The sequence below is a fragment of the Equus quagga genome, chromosome 11 (assembly GCF_021613505.1).
Source record: "Equus quagga isolate Etosha38 chromosome 11, UCLA_HA_Equagga_1.0, whole genome shotgun sequence".
Classification (NCBI taxonomy): domain Eukaryota; kingdom Metazoa; phylum Chordata; class Mammalia; order Perissodactyla; family Equidae; genus Equus; species Equus quagga.
In genome coordinates, this window is record NC_060277.1 from 104,896,889 (window position 1) to 104,915,713 (window position 18,825).

General features: G+C 36.3%; 1 protein-coding gene across 4 annotated transcripts in view; it reads right to left on the bottom strand.

The window, feature by feature from the left end:
* Positions 1-17,397: 17,397 nt before the first annotated feature.
* ABCA5 (ATP binding cassette subfamily A member 5) overlaps positions 17,398-18,825 on the bottom strand; it is a 71,550-nt gene continuing 70,122 nt past the window's right edge. For all 4 annotated transcript variants that reach the window (XM_046675874.1, XM_046675872.1, XM_046675873.1 and 1 more), the window contains 2 exons: positions 18,209-18,264; positions 17,398-17,689 (listed from right to left, as the gene is read on the bottom strand). In XM_046675874.1, the coding sequence (XP_046531830.1) occupies positions 17,582-17,689; positions 18,209-18,264 (164 nt within the window). In that variant the 3' untranslated portion in view covers positions 17,398-17,581. The remainder of the gene's footprint in view (positions 17,690-18,208; positions 18,265-18,825) is intronic.

Genomic DNA, 18,825 nt, shown 5'->3' on the forward strand with positions numbered 1-18,825 from the left:
GGTGTAGTGGTTAGGTTCACAGGCTCCACTTCGGTAGCCCGGGGTTCAGTGATTCAGATCCTGGGCACGGACCTACACACTTCTCTTCAAGCCATGTTGTGGTGGTATCCCACATAGAGGAACTAGAATGACCTACAACCAGGATATACGACTATGTACTGAGGCTTTGGGAGGAATAATAAAAAAAAGAGGAAGATTGGCAACAGCTGTTAGCTCAGGGCCAATCTTAAAAAAAAAACAACTATTTTTATTTAGTTTGGCTTCTGAAAACAGGCCATGGTCTACGTGTAAAAAGCCTGCCAAACATTCTTTACTTGATAAATTGAGATTTTTTCCAGGTTTCTCTTCACGTCCGATTATTCTGCAGGGAGTGTGCAGTCATGGATGGTTGGCCCAGCACATCACGAGGTGTTTGTTTATTGCTCCATTTTTCTGGCATACGCAAGAGGGGATCAGATTCAAAAAGGAAGAAAAAACCCATGGTTTTGAATAAGTCTATACTAGTTTTTAATGACTAAAAATTTGAGAGCCAAGACAAGAAAGAGCAGATTAAAAAGAAAAGAAGTTGAACAGAGAGGGAAAATGAGGCTCAACCATCTTAGAAATCAGAACAATTCATACGAGAAAGCTTCACCTGAGACTTCACTGCACCGCACTTCAGTTAAATGGCTCCTTGTACTGGCTGCTTCCCATGAGCTAGAATGTATGCTAAGGAATTAAAATGAAGATCTCATTTAATACTAAAGCAAACTTATGAAGGTCATACTATATTTACAACCATTTTACAGATTTGAAAATTGAGACTTAAAGGTGAAATTTTTGCAGATGCTAAAATAAAGGCAGAACCAACACACGAGTCCAGAACAATATTTGCACCTCAAGCCTCCTCACTTTTTTTGTTCGGTGAGGAATATTGGCCCTGAGCGAACTATGTTGCCATTCTTCCTCTTTTTGCTTGAGGAAGAGCGGCCCTGAGCCAATATCTCTGCCAATCTTCCTCTATTTTGCTTGTCGGTCACCGCCACAATGGCTTGATGAGTGGGGTAGGTCCATGCCTGGAATCTGAACCCACCAACCCAGGCCGCCGAAGCAGAGTGCACTGAAATTAACCACTATGCTGGCCTCTAAGCCCTATCACTCTTAAGTATCACTCTGAAAATTACGCCAATCAAAACAATGATATCTAATACCCACTTTAATAGTTTAGACTAGATAGGCAGAACCGCAATGATTGTGTTGCTGTTTGTTCAGTTACAAATAAATTCGACATTCTCATAATTGTAAATAACCATTTATCAACCCTGAAAATCTCATTACACACTTTTTAATGTAATCAACACATTTCTTGGGATGTATACTCAATAACCATTCGTGAAAGAAAAGGACAGAGAAAGGGTCAAGCACTGAGACTATTCAAACGATTGCCAGTTTCATTAAGAATACAGAAATAAACATTTTCTTCGACTTTAATTGCATTCCCTCCCTTGTCATTAGTCATATTTCTCTTCTTGTTTTCTCAGTCATTACTAGAAGTAAAAGTCCATGAACTGAAAAACACCAAATATTTAATCCAGTTGCAATCCCAGACTTTAATGATAATATTTATTTTAGTGGGTGGAAAAAACAACTACCATCATATTATAACACACACATACACTTTGTCAGTAACTGAATTTAAAGGAATATTTGTTTATTTGCCTCATTTTGGGGATTTTAATCTCCAATACGGTGCAGTGAAGTGGTCACAGGGTTCGGAGTGTGAGCTCTACATTCCAAAGCTGTCACTCATTGGCTGTGTGCCTGGGACAGAGTAACAAGGCTGAAACTCTCCAAACTTGGATTTATGGGTGCCCAAGCTGCACAATGTCAACCCAGCCCTCCACGTCACACTTTTCACAGATCTCTTTTAAATCTTCCGTATTCTCCTTGGCTCCTTAAACCTATTTCTTCACTTTTGCTTTCAGTAGATAAGTTTACTGTTTTACCAAAAAGTCAGAGACCACCTGGTGGGCACCTTCCCTCCAAATGTCCCTACTTTCTGCTCGCCTCTCAGAGGACACTAGGACAATTCTTTCCTAACTCAATTCCTCTGTACAGTCTCTCGATCCAGTCTCATGATCCACTCTAAAATCTGGCTCCCTCTTTATTTTATTGTTCACTTCTAATATAAGGTTTTCTCTCCTCCCCCTTTTTTCAGACATGCCTAGTAATTAAATACGGAGAAATATTTGTCACTGAGTGCTGCCACCTTTCTTACACTACCTAATCATATAAACTGCCTAAGAAACGAGCTCATCTTCTCACAGTCACTGCCTGAATCCCCACGACATAGTTTCTCAGGGTTGCCGTAACAAGGTACCACAAACTGGGTGCATTAAAACAACAGAAATTTATTCTCTCACAGCTCCAGATTCTAGAAGTCTAAAATCAAGGTGTCAGCAGGGCTGTGCTCTCTCCTAGCTTCTGGTGGTTACCAGCAAAACTTCGCATTCCTTGGCTTGCTTTATAACTCCTTCCCTGCCTCCATCATCACAGGGTCCTCTTCCCTCTGCGTGTGTCTTCACGTGGTGCTTTCCCTGTGCGTGTGTTTCTTCCCTTCTTGTTACGGGATTCCAGTCATGTTGAATTAAGGGCCCACCCTACTCCAATAGGACCTCGTCTTCACTTACATAGTCATTATATCTGTAAAGACCTTATTTCCAAATAAAGTCACATTCACAAGTACCAGGAGTTGGGACGTCAACATATCTTTTTGAGGGGTACAATTTAACCCATAACAACTGTATAGTTCATAGTCTACACCTCAAGTTTTACTCCAAAGGGTGTCCTACAGTTTTCCTTATCCTTGTATCCATTGCAATGAAACAATGCTCTCAAAGCTTGTTGATGAGTTCTGACATCTTGACATCAACATCTTCAGTACCTTTCTCTCATTTTTTTAACCTCTCCAGCATTTGGCACTGTTGAGACCCATTGCTAGGAACTCTGTGATATAATTTGCTGTTTTCTCCCCTGACTTCTCTGCTTCTAAAAAGCCTCAATTGGTTTATGTCCCTGGGCACTTTTTAAGTTTTAGCCTTCCCTTTAATAAATATATCTGCAGTCTCATTTCATTCAAGATTTGTATTTCTATCCATGACCTTATTACATCTTTCTATTGAATCCACCTATTCAATTTCAACAGATCTAAACTCAAGTTTATAACTTATCTTCCTAATATACTTAGTTCGCTTGATCTTTTCTTTTCTCTCAATAGATACCTGGTTCAAAATTTTACTGTTTGTTATTATTATCTTTTTATCTCTCTCCTTCACAATCAGTATCGACTTAATTACCAAATCTACTGGCACTTACAGGTTCATGTATATCTCAAAGGACATTATTTTTATTTATCTTGTTAGATTAGTCCTTTTCCTGAACTGTAGGGCTGGATAAATGAACTAGTTCTCTTCTGAAATTCATCTTTTATGGTTACACTAAAAAGCTAGCTTCTTGAATCTTCTTCTGTTATAGGTCGATCAATTTTAAGGTCTTTAATAAACCATTTTGCACCCCAGGTTTATTTTTTGCACAAAGAAAAATAATTCAGATTTCTTTAGAAAAGAAAAGTAATTATATTTTTAAAAATTCATTTTCTTTCTCTCTTATTCCCTAATATAGATTATATGATTTGTGTTATTATTCATCTTTTCAAAAAACAGCACTTTAGTTGTAATGATTGAATCTATTATTTTACTTTCTACACCATGATTTTTACTTTGATCATTATTATCTCCTCTACTGTCCTTTATATTATGAAATATCTCAAACACAGAAAAACACATGGGAGTGTAACAAAATATCACGTATAGCTCCTCAAACTTCAAAAAAGGTTGACATTTTGCTACATTTTCTTTAGTTACTTTAAGGAAAAAAATTACATGTATATTTAAAGTGTCCTTTGTAACCCCTCCCCAACCTTACACCTGTTCCTCCAGCCCAGGGCATCTCTTCCCACTCATTTTTGCTTTATTAGTTATATATGAATTCTTAAATAAACTATACCATTATCTTAGGTGTTTTTAAATTGCAAAAGTGGTATAATACTGTATATATCATCCTGCAACCTGCCTTTTTCACTTACTGTTTTATTTATATTTTATATATCCATGTTGATACTTGTAGATCCAGTTAATTTGTTTTAAGTTTTTAAAAAGTGAATAAAATACAATTTATGTAGAACTTGCCTATTGCTAGTCATTGAGGCTTTGGACAGTCTTTAATTCGTACAAACAGGCTGTCCTGACATCCTGGCACCTACCTCCTTCTGCATATATGTAAGAATTTCTTTAGGGTGATGCTTAGCACAGTGCAGACAGCACACCCCGGAAAGCGCTTTTACGTGAAGTAAGAAAACATTAGAACTTCTGTGTACATTTATTTTTCACCAAAAATATTAATATTTAGTACATGAATTGAAAATGGTGCTTTTCAATGGTCAGAACACCTATAAATTGGGAATGCCTCATGGAGACTACACAAAATATTTGAAATATGAGTGGGAACCCTACAATGCTGAGGCATTGATGACGGCACACTTATCTATTCATTTTGCAGCATTTAACCATATACAGCTGGGTGGTTATACAGATTTACACATTATACTATCTCAGTTTACCCTCAACATGACATAATAGGATTTCTGGAAAGGGACTGTGTATCGAAAATCACTGTAATAATGCACATGCAAGTAAAAAACAAGAAAATGGCAGTCCAAGTAAGAGCTTCTTTTAAACCATATTACAAGGTAAAAATTATGAAAAAATATTCATAATTGACAAGAAGTCTTTCGTCTTTAGCTTATCCTTTCCAGTTTGGTGTTGTGAATGCCTTATATTAACTCAGTAATATATGTACATAATGTAGATAGTTCAAAAAATTAAATTTACACATATATATCAGGAGTTCATGATCAAAATTATTTTACTAACAGAGTGTAAAATTTTTAAACGTAGTGACACTGCTCTGGAAGTGAGACTTCTTTGCCATGAGGTATGCACAGTTTAAGCTTTATTAATGTTGTCAACCTGTTGTCCAAAACTTTTTAAATGTAGATTTTTTAACCAACACTGTATGAAAGTTCCCATTTCTCTAACTCCTTGCAAACACTTTCCACTATAAGAATTAGTAAAATTTTAAAAATTTTGGATGAAATAATTGTTGGTTTGCAAATTTCAGAGTTCCCCAGGTGAAATCAGAAACTAGCCCCATACATGGAGACCAAGGAGAGGCCACGGAAAGAGAGACATTGGTAGATGGCAGGTTTAAGAAGCAAGGGAACTTACTTACAAGGTTTGTCTCGGGTGTCTGCCAGAGGAGCAGATCTCCACAACCACCCGCCAGAATCTTAAGAGTTTATATAGAGGCCTTAATGGAGTTCAGTCCCATATACCGTCCAGATGGTCTCAAAAACATACTGCTCTCTCAAGGCTGTGTCCTTCAAACAGCTGCTGGCATGGGAATAGCAGGCAGAACATACACTCCAAGGACAGAGGAGCGGGTAAGGAGCCTCTGACTGCCTGGGTCTAGCTCCTGGGTCAACTGGCAGTCACGTCCTCTCCATGACCTTCTCCAACAACCATATCTTATTTTTGCATTTATAATCTAAAGAGAATTCACCTCTATATCATAATGAATTTTCCCTCCCCCAACATGATAAAACTCTGCTTATTTGAGTCACTTTTATGTTCTTTGATGAAATGTACATTTTACCCTAAAAGTCTTCCATGTTAAATTTTGCAAGATTTATTGCTACATAGCATAGAGCTTCCATAACTAACCTAATAGGATCCATTTTTTAACATATTCTCGAATTAATTGTTGCCTGTATATAGGCACAGTATTTAATTTAGGTGCAGTATGTTAATTTGAACTTTGCTGAACTCTCTTACTTATTCTGATTGTAAATTCTTTGAATTTTCTGAACAAATTTATCTGCAAATAATGACAGCTTTATGAGTTCTGTTTTCTAACAATCCTTACAACTCTCTGAAGTTGAATTCCTGGGATAAACCCAGCTTATCCTCTGACTGTTCTTTTTTATAGTATTCTGTTTCTTTTCATGATGCTGTATTAATTATATTTTTTATAGTTTGTATTTCCTTAAAAAGTCCCCCTTTCCTCCAAATTGCCTTTTTTTCTGTTTGGTCATTAATTTTAAAAGCACACAGCTAAGCTACACTCAGATTCCTGACCTACAGAAACTGTGAGTTGATTAATGTATGTCGTTTTAAGATGCTAAGTTTTGGTATAATTTGTGATGCAAAAATAGACAATACATCCATCTCTTTCTCTATATCACCCAATATACTATAAGCCCTTTAAAGTCAAGACTCTGTATTGCTTACCTTTGTATGCCCAGCTCCTAACCTAGTGTTTGGCTCAATGTAGAAATTTAAAAACAAAAGAAAATGTTGAATTTAATCACTGACAAACTGACTGACTACTAAGTGTTGAGTGAACCCCAGTCCAATCTGCAGGCAGTTTACGATACTCCAGGTCACTTCCCCAACACACTCACACACCTCAGAACGTAAAACTTCTTTAAAACAATAAAATAATCTAATTGTGGACTCACAAATTCGCCTTTTCTAATCTAAGTGACTAATCAGCTTCAGAATGGAAATCAAATAGAGGTATTTTTCAGGAAACTCCTCAGGCAAGGTGTTAATACTCCAAAGTCGACCCGGAAGAAATGTTTCCTTCCTTTGGCTTTTCACAACTTTTGTCCAGTCCCCTCAGGTTTCACTCTAATCAGGATCTTCGCAAAGCAGACAATTCAGATACCTATTTAAATATGAAAATCACTGCTCTAGCTAATGCTGATTCTCATTTTTCCACGAAGTTTGCAACTGACCACTTTTGACTGATTATCTTCAGTTGACTTTGCAGGAAGACAAGACAAATGGAACTTCAGCCACCACCAGCCACCTTTGGTAACATGCGCCCTCACATGTGTGTGGAGGCGCATGCACACCCAGAGAGATGTCTATCCATTATGCACATTGCTCTTACCTAGGGAATTCCATATTTCACAAGCGCCATAGGACACAAGCCAGATACCACAAGAGGCTAAGCGGCACTCTCTATGAGAGGAAGAGATAACGTAAGCTCTGAAATCACACTGCCGGGGTTCCAATCCCAGCTCAGCCACTTAGGAACTCGGTGTCATTCGGTAAATCACTTAACTTCTCCGGCCTCAGATTCTCCAGCTTGAAGGAGGAGGGTGAAAAATAAACATCCTTATTTCTTAGGGTTGTTGTAAGGATTAAATGTAAGATGCAACACCAGCGGTTCTCAAACTGTAGCCTGCATCAGAATCACCTGGAGGGTTTGTGAAACAGGTGGCTGACTCCTCCTGGAGTTTCTGATTTGATAGATCTGGGGCGACCTGAGAATTTACACTTCTAACAAATCCCCAGCCGATTCTGACGCGGCTATTCAGGGAACCACTATGCAGAAACAGTGCATAGAACAATAGAACGATGCCCTGCACAGGGTAAGCCTCAATAAATATTAGCAATTACTATTTCTAAAGCTTCCTTCTTACATATCAAGTCTCTTGTAACAGTGGGAATGGTTTTACTTTTAAAATATTCCAATGAAATGACTTTTGTTTTGACTCATCTTGATGCTTTCTCCCACCTGAGAATTATAATTGAAATTCCTAATTGTTTATATGAAAAAATATAAACTGAATTTTCTCAATTATACAAGCATCACCAGTTCTACTATTTGAAGCAAAAAAAGAGGAAGTAAAAATCAGATTAGAGACTGTGGTTATATCTTTATTAACAATGATACACCAACACCACCCTTTCTGGAGGTTTCATTTTACTCTCTCTGCCCATCTCCCTCCCAATTATCCCAGTTATCAGTAAAATTTATTTTCAGGATAAGAGATGACAGAGGATTCCCTGCCCACCTTTAGGAGAGTACTTTAGAAGTATTACTCTGATTTTGTGGTTCCTTAAAGGGACCAAAGGAGGGACTTAAAACTGGTTTGTCAAAATCAGCCTCAAGCTCCTGTCTACCACACAATTGCTGTCCTTTCTAATTTCTCACTATTCTACCTTCCTCCATTTGATAAATGGCTGGGACTGTCTTCTGGCTCACCCCTCATTTCTTGTTCTTTGTTCTGACATCCTGAATCTGTTGCCTTCTCATTATTTCCCAAATGAACGAGCACAAGGACGACCCCTTGGCTCGGTGGAGATCAGCCTCGGGCTTCCCAGACTGGCTGGCTGGCTGTCTCCGACTTGAGCTCTCCTTCCGCCACTCTCAGGCAGCCTTACCCCACCCGTCTGGAAGCGGCAAGGCGCCCCTTCAGCACAGCCCTCTGCTGCCCTCTGGTGGTCAAGGGGTTTCACGCTTTGCCCCGTCTCTGCTAAGCACCAGCAGAGTGTACTGTGGCAGGACCCTCACTTGGCAGGATTAGAAACTGTCTCCTGCTCACTGAGGTGAACGGAAAAACAAAAAGGAAGAGAAGACTGGACCTTAGTTGTAAAATTTGAAATAAAATGTTTTTGAATAAAAAACCCTGGCATTGCCACATTTCCAATATGAGATTCATTCTCCTCCAGCTCAGAGCTCTGGGCTTAAACTGTAAATTGTTTGTAACTATATACGGTGGCAAATGTTAACTAAACTTATTGTGGTGATCACTTTGCAATATATACAAATATAAAATCATTACGTTGTACATCTGGAACTAATATAATGTTATATGTCAATCATACCTCAATAAAATATTGAAAAAATATGTATTTTCATAAAATGAATGTTTTAACTTTTATTAGAAGGTAAAACATTGAAATGGAAATAAGGTTGGAATTGGCATCAGAAAGCCCAGCCACAGACCAGACTCTGTCACCCAAAAGCTGTAAGATATGGACAATTTATAAAAATGGGAATCTCTGAGTGTTGTTACTGTTTTTAACTGTCAAGTTCTTTGACCGTATTTCTTTGAAAATACATCCTCCTGGAAATATATTGTATATGTGTTTAGAAACAAATTTAAAATTTTTTAAAATTAAAATAAATTGTAAATTGTTATTTTAAGTTATTTTGACTTTCAATTAGAACAAATGATTGAGAAAGGTCCACTGGCTTTCTATACAATTCAGTTCTCAACTTTTTTTCTGAGTGGTCTACTGGCTAGGGTTTGTATCTTCAACTGCGTAGGAACATCCATGAGGGCGAAGCAAGATCCTAGGTGTGCATCTTACAATAATAATTTATATGATGATTTTAATGGCCATAAGTCAAATAGTACCAGCAGGACTTTGTAAAAGTTTCTTACCTTGAACTTCAAAATGCAAGAAAGCTATACAAACATGTGGATCTGCCATACCGTTTAATAGGCAGTTGATGTTCATCTCAGGCAACCGTTTCTAATATTCATAATGTAAGCCTGTAAATAGTGATGGCCTGCCCAAAACGAACAGTCCCAAATTGGGAACCTCATTAACAAATGGCTTAAGAATAGTAAACAACTTGACATGTAAGAAGGAGATGTCACACAATAATGAAAAGATAATCCAGGATTAACTGAAAACAGCACTGAACAAAGAGAAATCTTTAAATATGCACACGAAGACCTTCAGAGTAAGTGCAGATAGAGTCTATCAAACTCTAATAGTGAATTCGTTTATTTAAACAATGAGAATTTAAAAGATGTCTCTACTACCTCAATCTGAACGAACAGAACAAGGAACCCATCTCCCTTGAGCGCAGAGCATGAAGCATTATCTGTGTATAGAAAAAACACAGAAAAGGGTTAAAGACAACTTCCCCATTGAAACCTTCGGGCAGATGAATTGGATCCATTTCCAACCCAAATTTATGCATTAAATTGGTTTTCTCACAAAGGGAGATTTTGCCCTCAAGAGAACATCTGACAAAGTTGAGACATTTTTTATTGTGCTAATGGCATTTAATGGGAAGAGGGCAGGCGTGCTGCTAAACATCCTACAATGCACAGGACAGCCCCCACAACAAAGGACTCAGCCCAAAATGTCAATAGTACCAAGGCTTAGATACTGTGCTTTAAGAATCATAAATCATCTTTGTGCAAAATCAATTTTGTAAGGAGAAACACAGTATACTTTAGACGGTAAAGGGAAGATGAGAAAAGGTTATTATTCTCCAGTAGATTATTTGTGTTGCCTTTTGATATATGCCCTCTGCAGCACAGTGTCTTACCAAGACCTCCAACGTCCTAGCCACTTCTTGCTCATCTAATCCATGATGTCAAAAGAGTGGACCAGCGTCATATCCTGTGGGATGTCCAGGTGATCCAAGTCTCTGGAATATACTGAGGGTGGAGACCCCAAGTCTAACCTTAGGGCAAGTTGAAACGTATACTATTGTCCATTCCAGATTTAGGCGCAGTGTTTCTGATTCTCTTTCTGATCAGAATGGAAAAAAAGGCATCTGCCAAATCAGTGGTTGAACACCAGGTGACAGAAGCTGTTCTTAATCCCTGCTTGCAAAAATAGTCTATCTGGCTAAGCTGCTAAGTAAGAGCTACTAGTTGGTTGAATTTGCAGCTGGTTAATGTCATCCTCCATAATCTGTCTGATTTTTGCAGGGGCGAGATTAGTATATTAAAATGGGAATATGATAAAGACCACTCCCACTTGCATCTTTGATTTTTTCCATTGTCTCCATCCCCTCTCTCAGAATATTGTGTTTATTTCCTATCTTGGCTGAGGGAAGGACAGTTTTAAAAGCTTCCTTTTGCCCTTCCCCCACTGTACTAGGTTGAACAGTGCCCCTGCACATCTGTCAAAATTCATATCCTTTCTGAAACCTCAGAGTGCGACTATATTTAGAAATAGGTTCTTTGCAGATGTCATTAGTTAAGATGAGGTCATATTGCGGTAGGTTGGGCCCTAAATCCCAAACAACTGGTGTTCTTAGAAGTAGAGAAGAGACAGAAAGACAGATTTATGAGGAAGGCGGCCATCTGACAAGACTGGAGTTAAACAGCTGCAAGCTAAGGAAATCCAAGGATTTCTGGCAACCACCAGAAGCTAGGAGAGGCATGGAACTGATTCTCCCTCTGAGCCCGCAAGAAGGAACCAACCCTGCCATCACCTTGATTTTGGACTTCTGGCTTCCAAAACTGAGAGAGAATTCCTATTGTTTTAAGCCATTCAATTGTGGGACTCTGATCTGGCAGCCCTAGGAAACTAATACACCCACTGTAATAGTTCTTATCCCACAAGCCAAGGAAACAATGTGGCAATTATGCCAACTCCCAAGTATGCCTATTCCAATTATAAATTTAGGGACTGGAGACATGAACACTAGTTGGGTGTACAAATAAGTAGACTCATTATGAACTGCATCTACTCCAGGATTTTATTTATTACCTGGCCCTCAAATGCCCCAGTCTCACAGAAGAGTCATGATAATGCTTTGGGTCTCTGGGTCTCAGTATCAACTTTTACCGTGTCCAATAGATGTTGAAATGTTTGAGCATCTCCCTTTTTTCCAGTGTATAGTTACCTCAGTTAATGGTCATAGATCCCTTTGGAAGAGGTCTGGGAAATAAATATCATGTACATATGTCATGATCTCGTCATATGTGAGCCCAGTACAGTAATGCCTGCTTACCATCAGCTCATGGACAGCCGGCTACCACTAACTCAGAGTGATGTGGGTGTGCCCCTCACTAGTGTATTCCTTGTAGCTTTGAATTTAACCCTCTACTGTGTTTTCCAGCCCCATATAGTATACCTACTCAAGTGTGCCTGATTTGGGGTCTTTTCATCCCTTCTTCCATCATGTACCACAGCTTTTTAGCACTTACAACACAACAGCTAAATTGTTCCTGTTCAAATATGTCAGATTATGTCACTCCTCCACTCAAAACCCTCTAGAGACTTCTGATCTCAAAGTCCATACAATGCTCCTAATGGCCCCTTTGCCATCTCTCTGATCCTATCTTCCACTAGTGTCCCCCTTGATTAGTCCAGTCGAGCCTCACTAGTCTTGCCTCTCTCTCTCTCTCAAATATGCTATACACACTGCCTCAGGGCCTTTGTACTTGCTGTTCCCTCTGTCTTCAATGCTTTTTCACCAGCTCACCTTCTTAGTGTGGTGTTACCATCTCAGTGTGGTCTCACCTTCAACACCCACTCTGGTTCCAATCTTCCTTATCTCCATTTTTCACCATCTAACACATTATACATTTTTTAGTAGTCTGTCTCACCCTACTATAATAAAAGTTCAGCAAGGGCAAAGATTTTTGTTTATTGCTTCAATAGTGTATCCCAGTGTTTACAAAAGTGCTTGATTCGTAATAGGCATGCAATAAAATGCTTGTGAACACACACATGATATGGAAACACAATCTTTGCATAAACTTTACAGATTTTGGACACTATCATGGATGGTTCTCAAGGACTACCTAGGGCCTTGATTTGGGGAAGACAGATTCTAAAGCATACATACTGAGTGGTTAGTCACCCCTTTTAAGTTGTATTTCTTTAACAAGCTGAATAAAAGTTGCATGTGCATATATTTGAAGACCAGAATTTCCATTTTTTACTGTATAGGAAGATTTATTCTTTTCTTGGAGTGCCAGAGAGCAGGATGACTTAGTTTTCACTCTACTTTCTACTTTCAAATTCTGAACTGTGTTGCATGTATTACCTGTTCATTAAAAAATTAAAGCAAAAAGAAAATATCTTGAAAAATTAAGAAATACGACAGAGTTTAGGGTTTACCAATTTGTAAAGCTTGACCAATAGTTTTGATCTCAATCATAAACTGATTTCACATACTGTTGATGTGTGTTTGAACGCAGTCAACAGAAAAAAAATACAACTATATAATAATTACATAATAACATCAATAGTATAAGTTGGCCAAGAAATTACTTGCCAATACATAAACAAGAGAATCAGCATTCAGTATCTTTTCCTACAACTATGTGACAAAGACATTACGTTAATAAATAGGAATTAGAGAAGGTGATCCAAAACACTGATGATATCATTCTGTTAGTTAAATGATCACAGTATTGTGGTTAATGATACATATAAGAATTACAAAACACAAAGGGAAATAAAATTGCAACCCAAGCAAGGAATTCATTTAGCTAGTCACAGCATAGAACCTGGAAAATCCTGTTATCAAGAATTTAGATGAAACCTAACAATAAAACTTAAGTGATAGCTTGTCTTAGGGAAAAATACTGGGTTGCAAAAACCTGAAACTTAGTTAAAGTCACAGCTAAAAAAGCTCAAAAGGTCAAAGCTTGAACCTAAAAGAAGAGCCACCTACACAGTTGCCAGCTTACTCTTTGAAGGCAGATCCAGGTAGTCTGCTTTTATGAGCATTTAGTTTCCTTTACAGAGAGCCCTTGATCAGTTCCAATCATTAACTGAGCAACCTAACCAGCACCCATCTCCCAGTCAAGTTAACAAGGTGTAAACTTTCGTGACCTGAGATGGCCCTTATTGGTAAATGAGTAGCCCTGGGAAGGTCTGTGTGTAGACATGGCAAAAAAAAATGACTTCAAATTATTGTATTGATACTTTTTTGGAATCCTGTACTTATGTAAGTATGGTAGGAAGCCTTGTGATTATGTAGTTTTGTGAATGTTCTCTATTTTTAACGAGGTTGAAATTATTAAGAAGTTGATTTACTTAATTTAAAAAAGTGATTAATTAGATTTACAAGAGTTGCTTAGGTGCTTAGGAAGAATTTGTTCATTAAATTTAAAATCTTGCCTGAGTGTTTGAGAGAATTAAATTTATTCAAAAATTCTAAGGAAAGTGATAAATATTTAAGTAGTATTAAATATTTGGGAATAATTTAATCTGTGAAATGTAATAAAATATAAGTGAAACTGATTGCTTTATATTTTCACAAAATAGACTCAAGACAAAAGCATCTACAAGCATACCTAGTTTGTTTAAAACATGAATGAGAATTAAAACACAAGTAACTGTCAATGTTCCTCATGTAGTTGAAAACTCCCCTGAAATACTTCAAAAAATTACTAACAATTACCATGCCAGGTTTTTTTCTTCATTTTTAATATGAGCCACTCATTATTCATTTAGCAATACTAAATAACAAAGAATCCATTTCTTTATACAAACTGAAGAGTTGTCTTACATTTTCAGTTCTTAAAGCTTATTATTAATAATATAATCATATTTATTTTTCTTAAAGGGCAGAATTGAGAATTACTTACGTGTAACACATTATGAATAAAAAATAAGTAAACTTTTACCTTATAAGAATAGCTGATATAAAAATTATTCACCTGAGAATAAATTCTTTCATTTTATATACTATGTTCTTTCAAAAAAGAAAATGAAAAATCAACGTTAGCAATATTAAAAATATATTAAGGATAAAAGCATTTCTATTTTTCAAAAATTAATGCCTATTTTTGTTACATGAAAATACAGTATGGTGTTTCATCAAATTCAGAGTACAATCAGAATGAAATGTTGTGTGACCAACAGAACAGCAATAAAACAATGACAACACACCCTAAGTAGACTTAATTGTGCTCCAATGAAATAGTGATAGTACCACTAGCAAGGCATTGGTCAGATGATATTATAGTTAGTTACATAAGTACCTCTCTTCCTCCTCCTAGACTGTAAGATCTCACAGGGCCAAAACTGATAGTCATCTTTCTACCCAAAGAACCCACTGCTTGAAACATAGTCACTACAATGTCTGTTGAATTAAACTACCCTAACAATATTTTAAGGATGAAAATAAAAATACTGATTTAAGATAGTTTGTGCCAGTTTGAAGGAAAAAATGCTTTTAAAGAAAACCTACTCAGCCTTTTACTAAAAACAAACTGGAAAAAAATTAAGAGTCCATTAAGTGAAATGTAAAGTACACTCATCCTGCTTTTCACTGTTACCGGTTGCTCAGGTCTTAACCGCTGCAGAAGGATGTTTGCCTTACTAGTCAACAACCACATCACTCAGTGAAGTCCAGCCTTTACTCTAACTTCAACATTTGATCATGGATGGAAAATATAAGCTAGGTGATGCTGGTTTTTTTCCAACTTTTGCCTAATATATGTATTCATATTTACTTGCATTAGTAAAGAAAAAAGATTCTGAGACCAGTAATTTAAGACATTTTGAAATAAAGTGATACATATTCAAAAACATGAACTGTATACTGTAAATAAAGATAAACTTCACATTTGACTTTCTGTCTCCTTTTCTTCCATGTTATTTAGCCTTGTTTTCCTAGTTAAATTATGCTTCTGAATTGGAAAGATTTTATTACTGGAAAAAGGGAATAGAACATTTCTACAAATAATTCATGACCAAAATATATTCACTCTAAGTATGTAAAAACTAAAAAAAAATTAATTCAAATGTCTTTTTTTAAAAGTGCTTACAAAAGGACAATAATAGTAAAGTGACTGAATGGATATAACGGATAGGAACATGGTTATGACTAGTCAGCATAATCTCAACTTTCACTCTGCAGGAAAAAAATTTTCCTTTGCATTGATGACACATTCACAGATGTAAAGTGAAGGGGACCAGATCAATGTGCAAAAGCAGGTAACGCCCTGTTCGTCATGCTCTATTTTAACACAATCCATCTTTCTCAGTATGGTCAGCTTCTGAAAAACCACCTTTTCAGTGACTCCCCTAGAAGTTTCTTACACTGAGTTTAAGTGTTCAAGGTAACATATAGCCACAAAAACACATCCCAAAAGAGAAGCCCCTGGGTATTTATACGAATATTAGATACTAAAAGATATCTCTTTAAATTTACGGCACCATTTAGCATTGATTTGCTTAGAAAATACAACATGCTATTGATTAATTTATCTTCAAAGGTAAAGATTTTCTTTCAAATTTGTCTTGAATTGTATTCATCATGCAGAACTAAAGTTGAGTAAAGTTACAACTTTTACTAAAGATGTAACAGTGAGATTTCTCAGGTGAAGAATCCAAAAGCTTGGTATCATGAGGCAAGTCATTTGATAATAAAAGATTAAAAACTAGTGCCAACTAAATCTTCCAAGGAGAAATAACCTAGCTGTAAGTTGTAAAATGCAAGCCGAGACTGTAAGGCAGCTCCTTTAGGTTAGTTAGAAGACCTGTGAGACAGCTGGTACAGCAGGTTCTTCAGGCTCGTGTACAGCACTTGCCAAAGCAATGGAGAAAATACCAGTCATGTACCTTGTACCAAGACTGAGAAGAGATCACCACTTAAATCAGCCACTAGAGCCTAAAATCACAGATGTCTTATCACACAGGAGAGCTAAAAGCTTATCAAGTTTTACCTAAGTTAAATAGCTAATGACTTCATTAAAGGGTTTGGCTTTTTAAAGTAACTCAGTACCAAATTCTTATGTTGCTGCTGTTGTTTTTAAGACTCCATCACAATCCTAACACATTTGTTTTTGTAAAGTTAATACTTTCATTCATCTGGTTGAAATATAATTTTACAGGGTGAAATTATGGTTTCTTATTAAAGAGAATTAAGCATAGTTTACTTCAAATCCTTAAGTTAACCCCCAAAAGTTTATTTACATCCCAACATATTCCAAAGTGAATCTGAGGTGAATTAGTAAATAAATCTACACACTGATATACTTAAAACTCTTTGGAGGAGAGAGAGAGTCAAATACCAAAGTTTTCCAATAAAAACGATTACCAAAAAGATTATTTCATTCTAGAATAAAAGAAAATGTGCTTTAGGAAGGAAGATGACAAAAGAAGTTTCTATCTTCCGTGGAGGAGTGGAGGAAAAGGTATGGCTAATTCTTCCAACTCTATAGATGTCTATCATTCTATCCACAAACAATCGGACTATTACAGAAGATCCTAGACATAGTCTTCCTGTAATTATAATAATTAAAACACCTCTTAATTTTACTGTAAGCAAAAGAAATGTGCCTTCAAATACTAAGTTATCTATGTCTACAATCACCTGAGGAACAAGGTCTCCTTTCATTGACTGCGGGTGATGAGCGCCACCTAGTGGATGTCACTTCCCACAGACCTCTATCTGCACGGAGACTGACTAGCGTTTATGCTTGAAGATTTTCAGGATGCCAACTTCTATTCAAAGTTTCTTTTAGAAATTAAAAAGGAGAAGCAAGAAACTTTTTATTTATGTCTCTCTTCTACATACCATTTATATATTAGTTATTTAGATTGGGACATTATATACTTACATAACAAAATGGTATAAACAATACAGATAACTATTCAAAATAAAATTATTCTATCATTTTTTTAAATCATAATTGAAGCACTATTTTTGAAAGGTGAAAAAGCAAATACTGAACTTCACACAGAGACTACAGTTTAACATACTTCAAATATAAACATGCAGTTTCAATTAATTATACATAAGGTTTATTTGAAGAAAAGCAAAACACACAGCCACAGCATTCAATTAAGGAACTTAGGAAAATCTCAAGTGCTTTCGTGGTTCTTCAGTTACCAATCAAATACACTTTTTAAACCAAAGTTAAAGTGGAAAAAAAAATTCAGGAAGCACACTAAGCAATACAAATTCAAAATACTACTCTGTCTTCCTGTGTTCTTTCCCACCAAAGTGTGCTGTTCAAAGTTCCACAACTATTATCTTCTTCCTCTTGTTCTTTGGTGAGTTCTACAAAAACCTAAATGAAAGTAAATAAATTAATACAGTATTCTATATCGCAATTATCTCAAAGAATTTTTAACTAAATCAGAAATGGTACAATGTTATATCTAATTACATTAACCCTTCAAGTATCAACAGATTTATTGTTATTATTATTATTTAAACAGAATAATCTCCATTAATCACATACAAAGACGAATAGTTAATTTAAAGAATTAATAGATTACTTGTTTTCTGATTAATATATGTAAGTAGCAGTTATAAAAAATAATTTCTAATTATTAAGCAATGTAATTTCAGATATGCTAATATAAAATACCATCATCATGATCTATTTTCTTCACTAAAATGAAAAAAATTGAGCTACTCAAAATAAATGAAGAACCTAAAGTTGTTTAAAATTATACAAAGTTGAAGAATATTCTATAACAATTTGTCTTTGGTTCACAAACTCCCTCTCCAATATAAATCTAAATAATTAAATATTAGGTACTTTTTCAATAAAAGAATTTTTAAAAATTTAACATTATAGTACCTGTTCCAATGTTGCTTGAGAAAAGCTATATTCTTCAATGGCAAAAGTATGTTTAGCTATTAAAACATGAAAACAATATTTATTAATATTTTTAAAGAATAAAAATGGCAGTAACCAAGTGGCCAACAATCTGTTTTTTTAAGAAAAATCTCTATAATCAATTAAATTTGAAACATGTTATTTTCCTCTATCTTGCTTCCTTTCTCTCCCCTCCCTGCACAGTTCCTCTGTAGTCCTAAGCACTACATATTTAATGCACTTGCCTTATTTCACCTTTACCAAGCATCTCCTCTTTACCCTCCTCTATATCCTTCCTCATGATTCATTTTTTCATGATTTCTTTTAATCCCTGGTATCTCCTATTGCCCAATTCCAATACAGCCTGTTCTTGAATTTGTTTTGTTTTGGTGAGGAAGATTTGCCCTGAGCTGACATCTGTGCCAATCTTCCTCCACTTTGTATGCGGGATGCCTCCACAGCATGGCTGATGAGTGCAGGAGGTCCACACCCAGGATCCAAACCCATGAACCTGGGCCACCGAAGCAGAGCACACAGAACTTTAACCACTCGGCCATGGGGCCAGCCTCCCTATTCTTGATTTCTTGAACTATATTCTG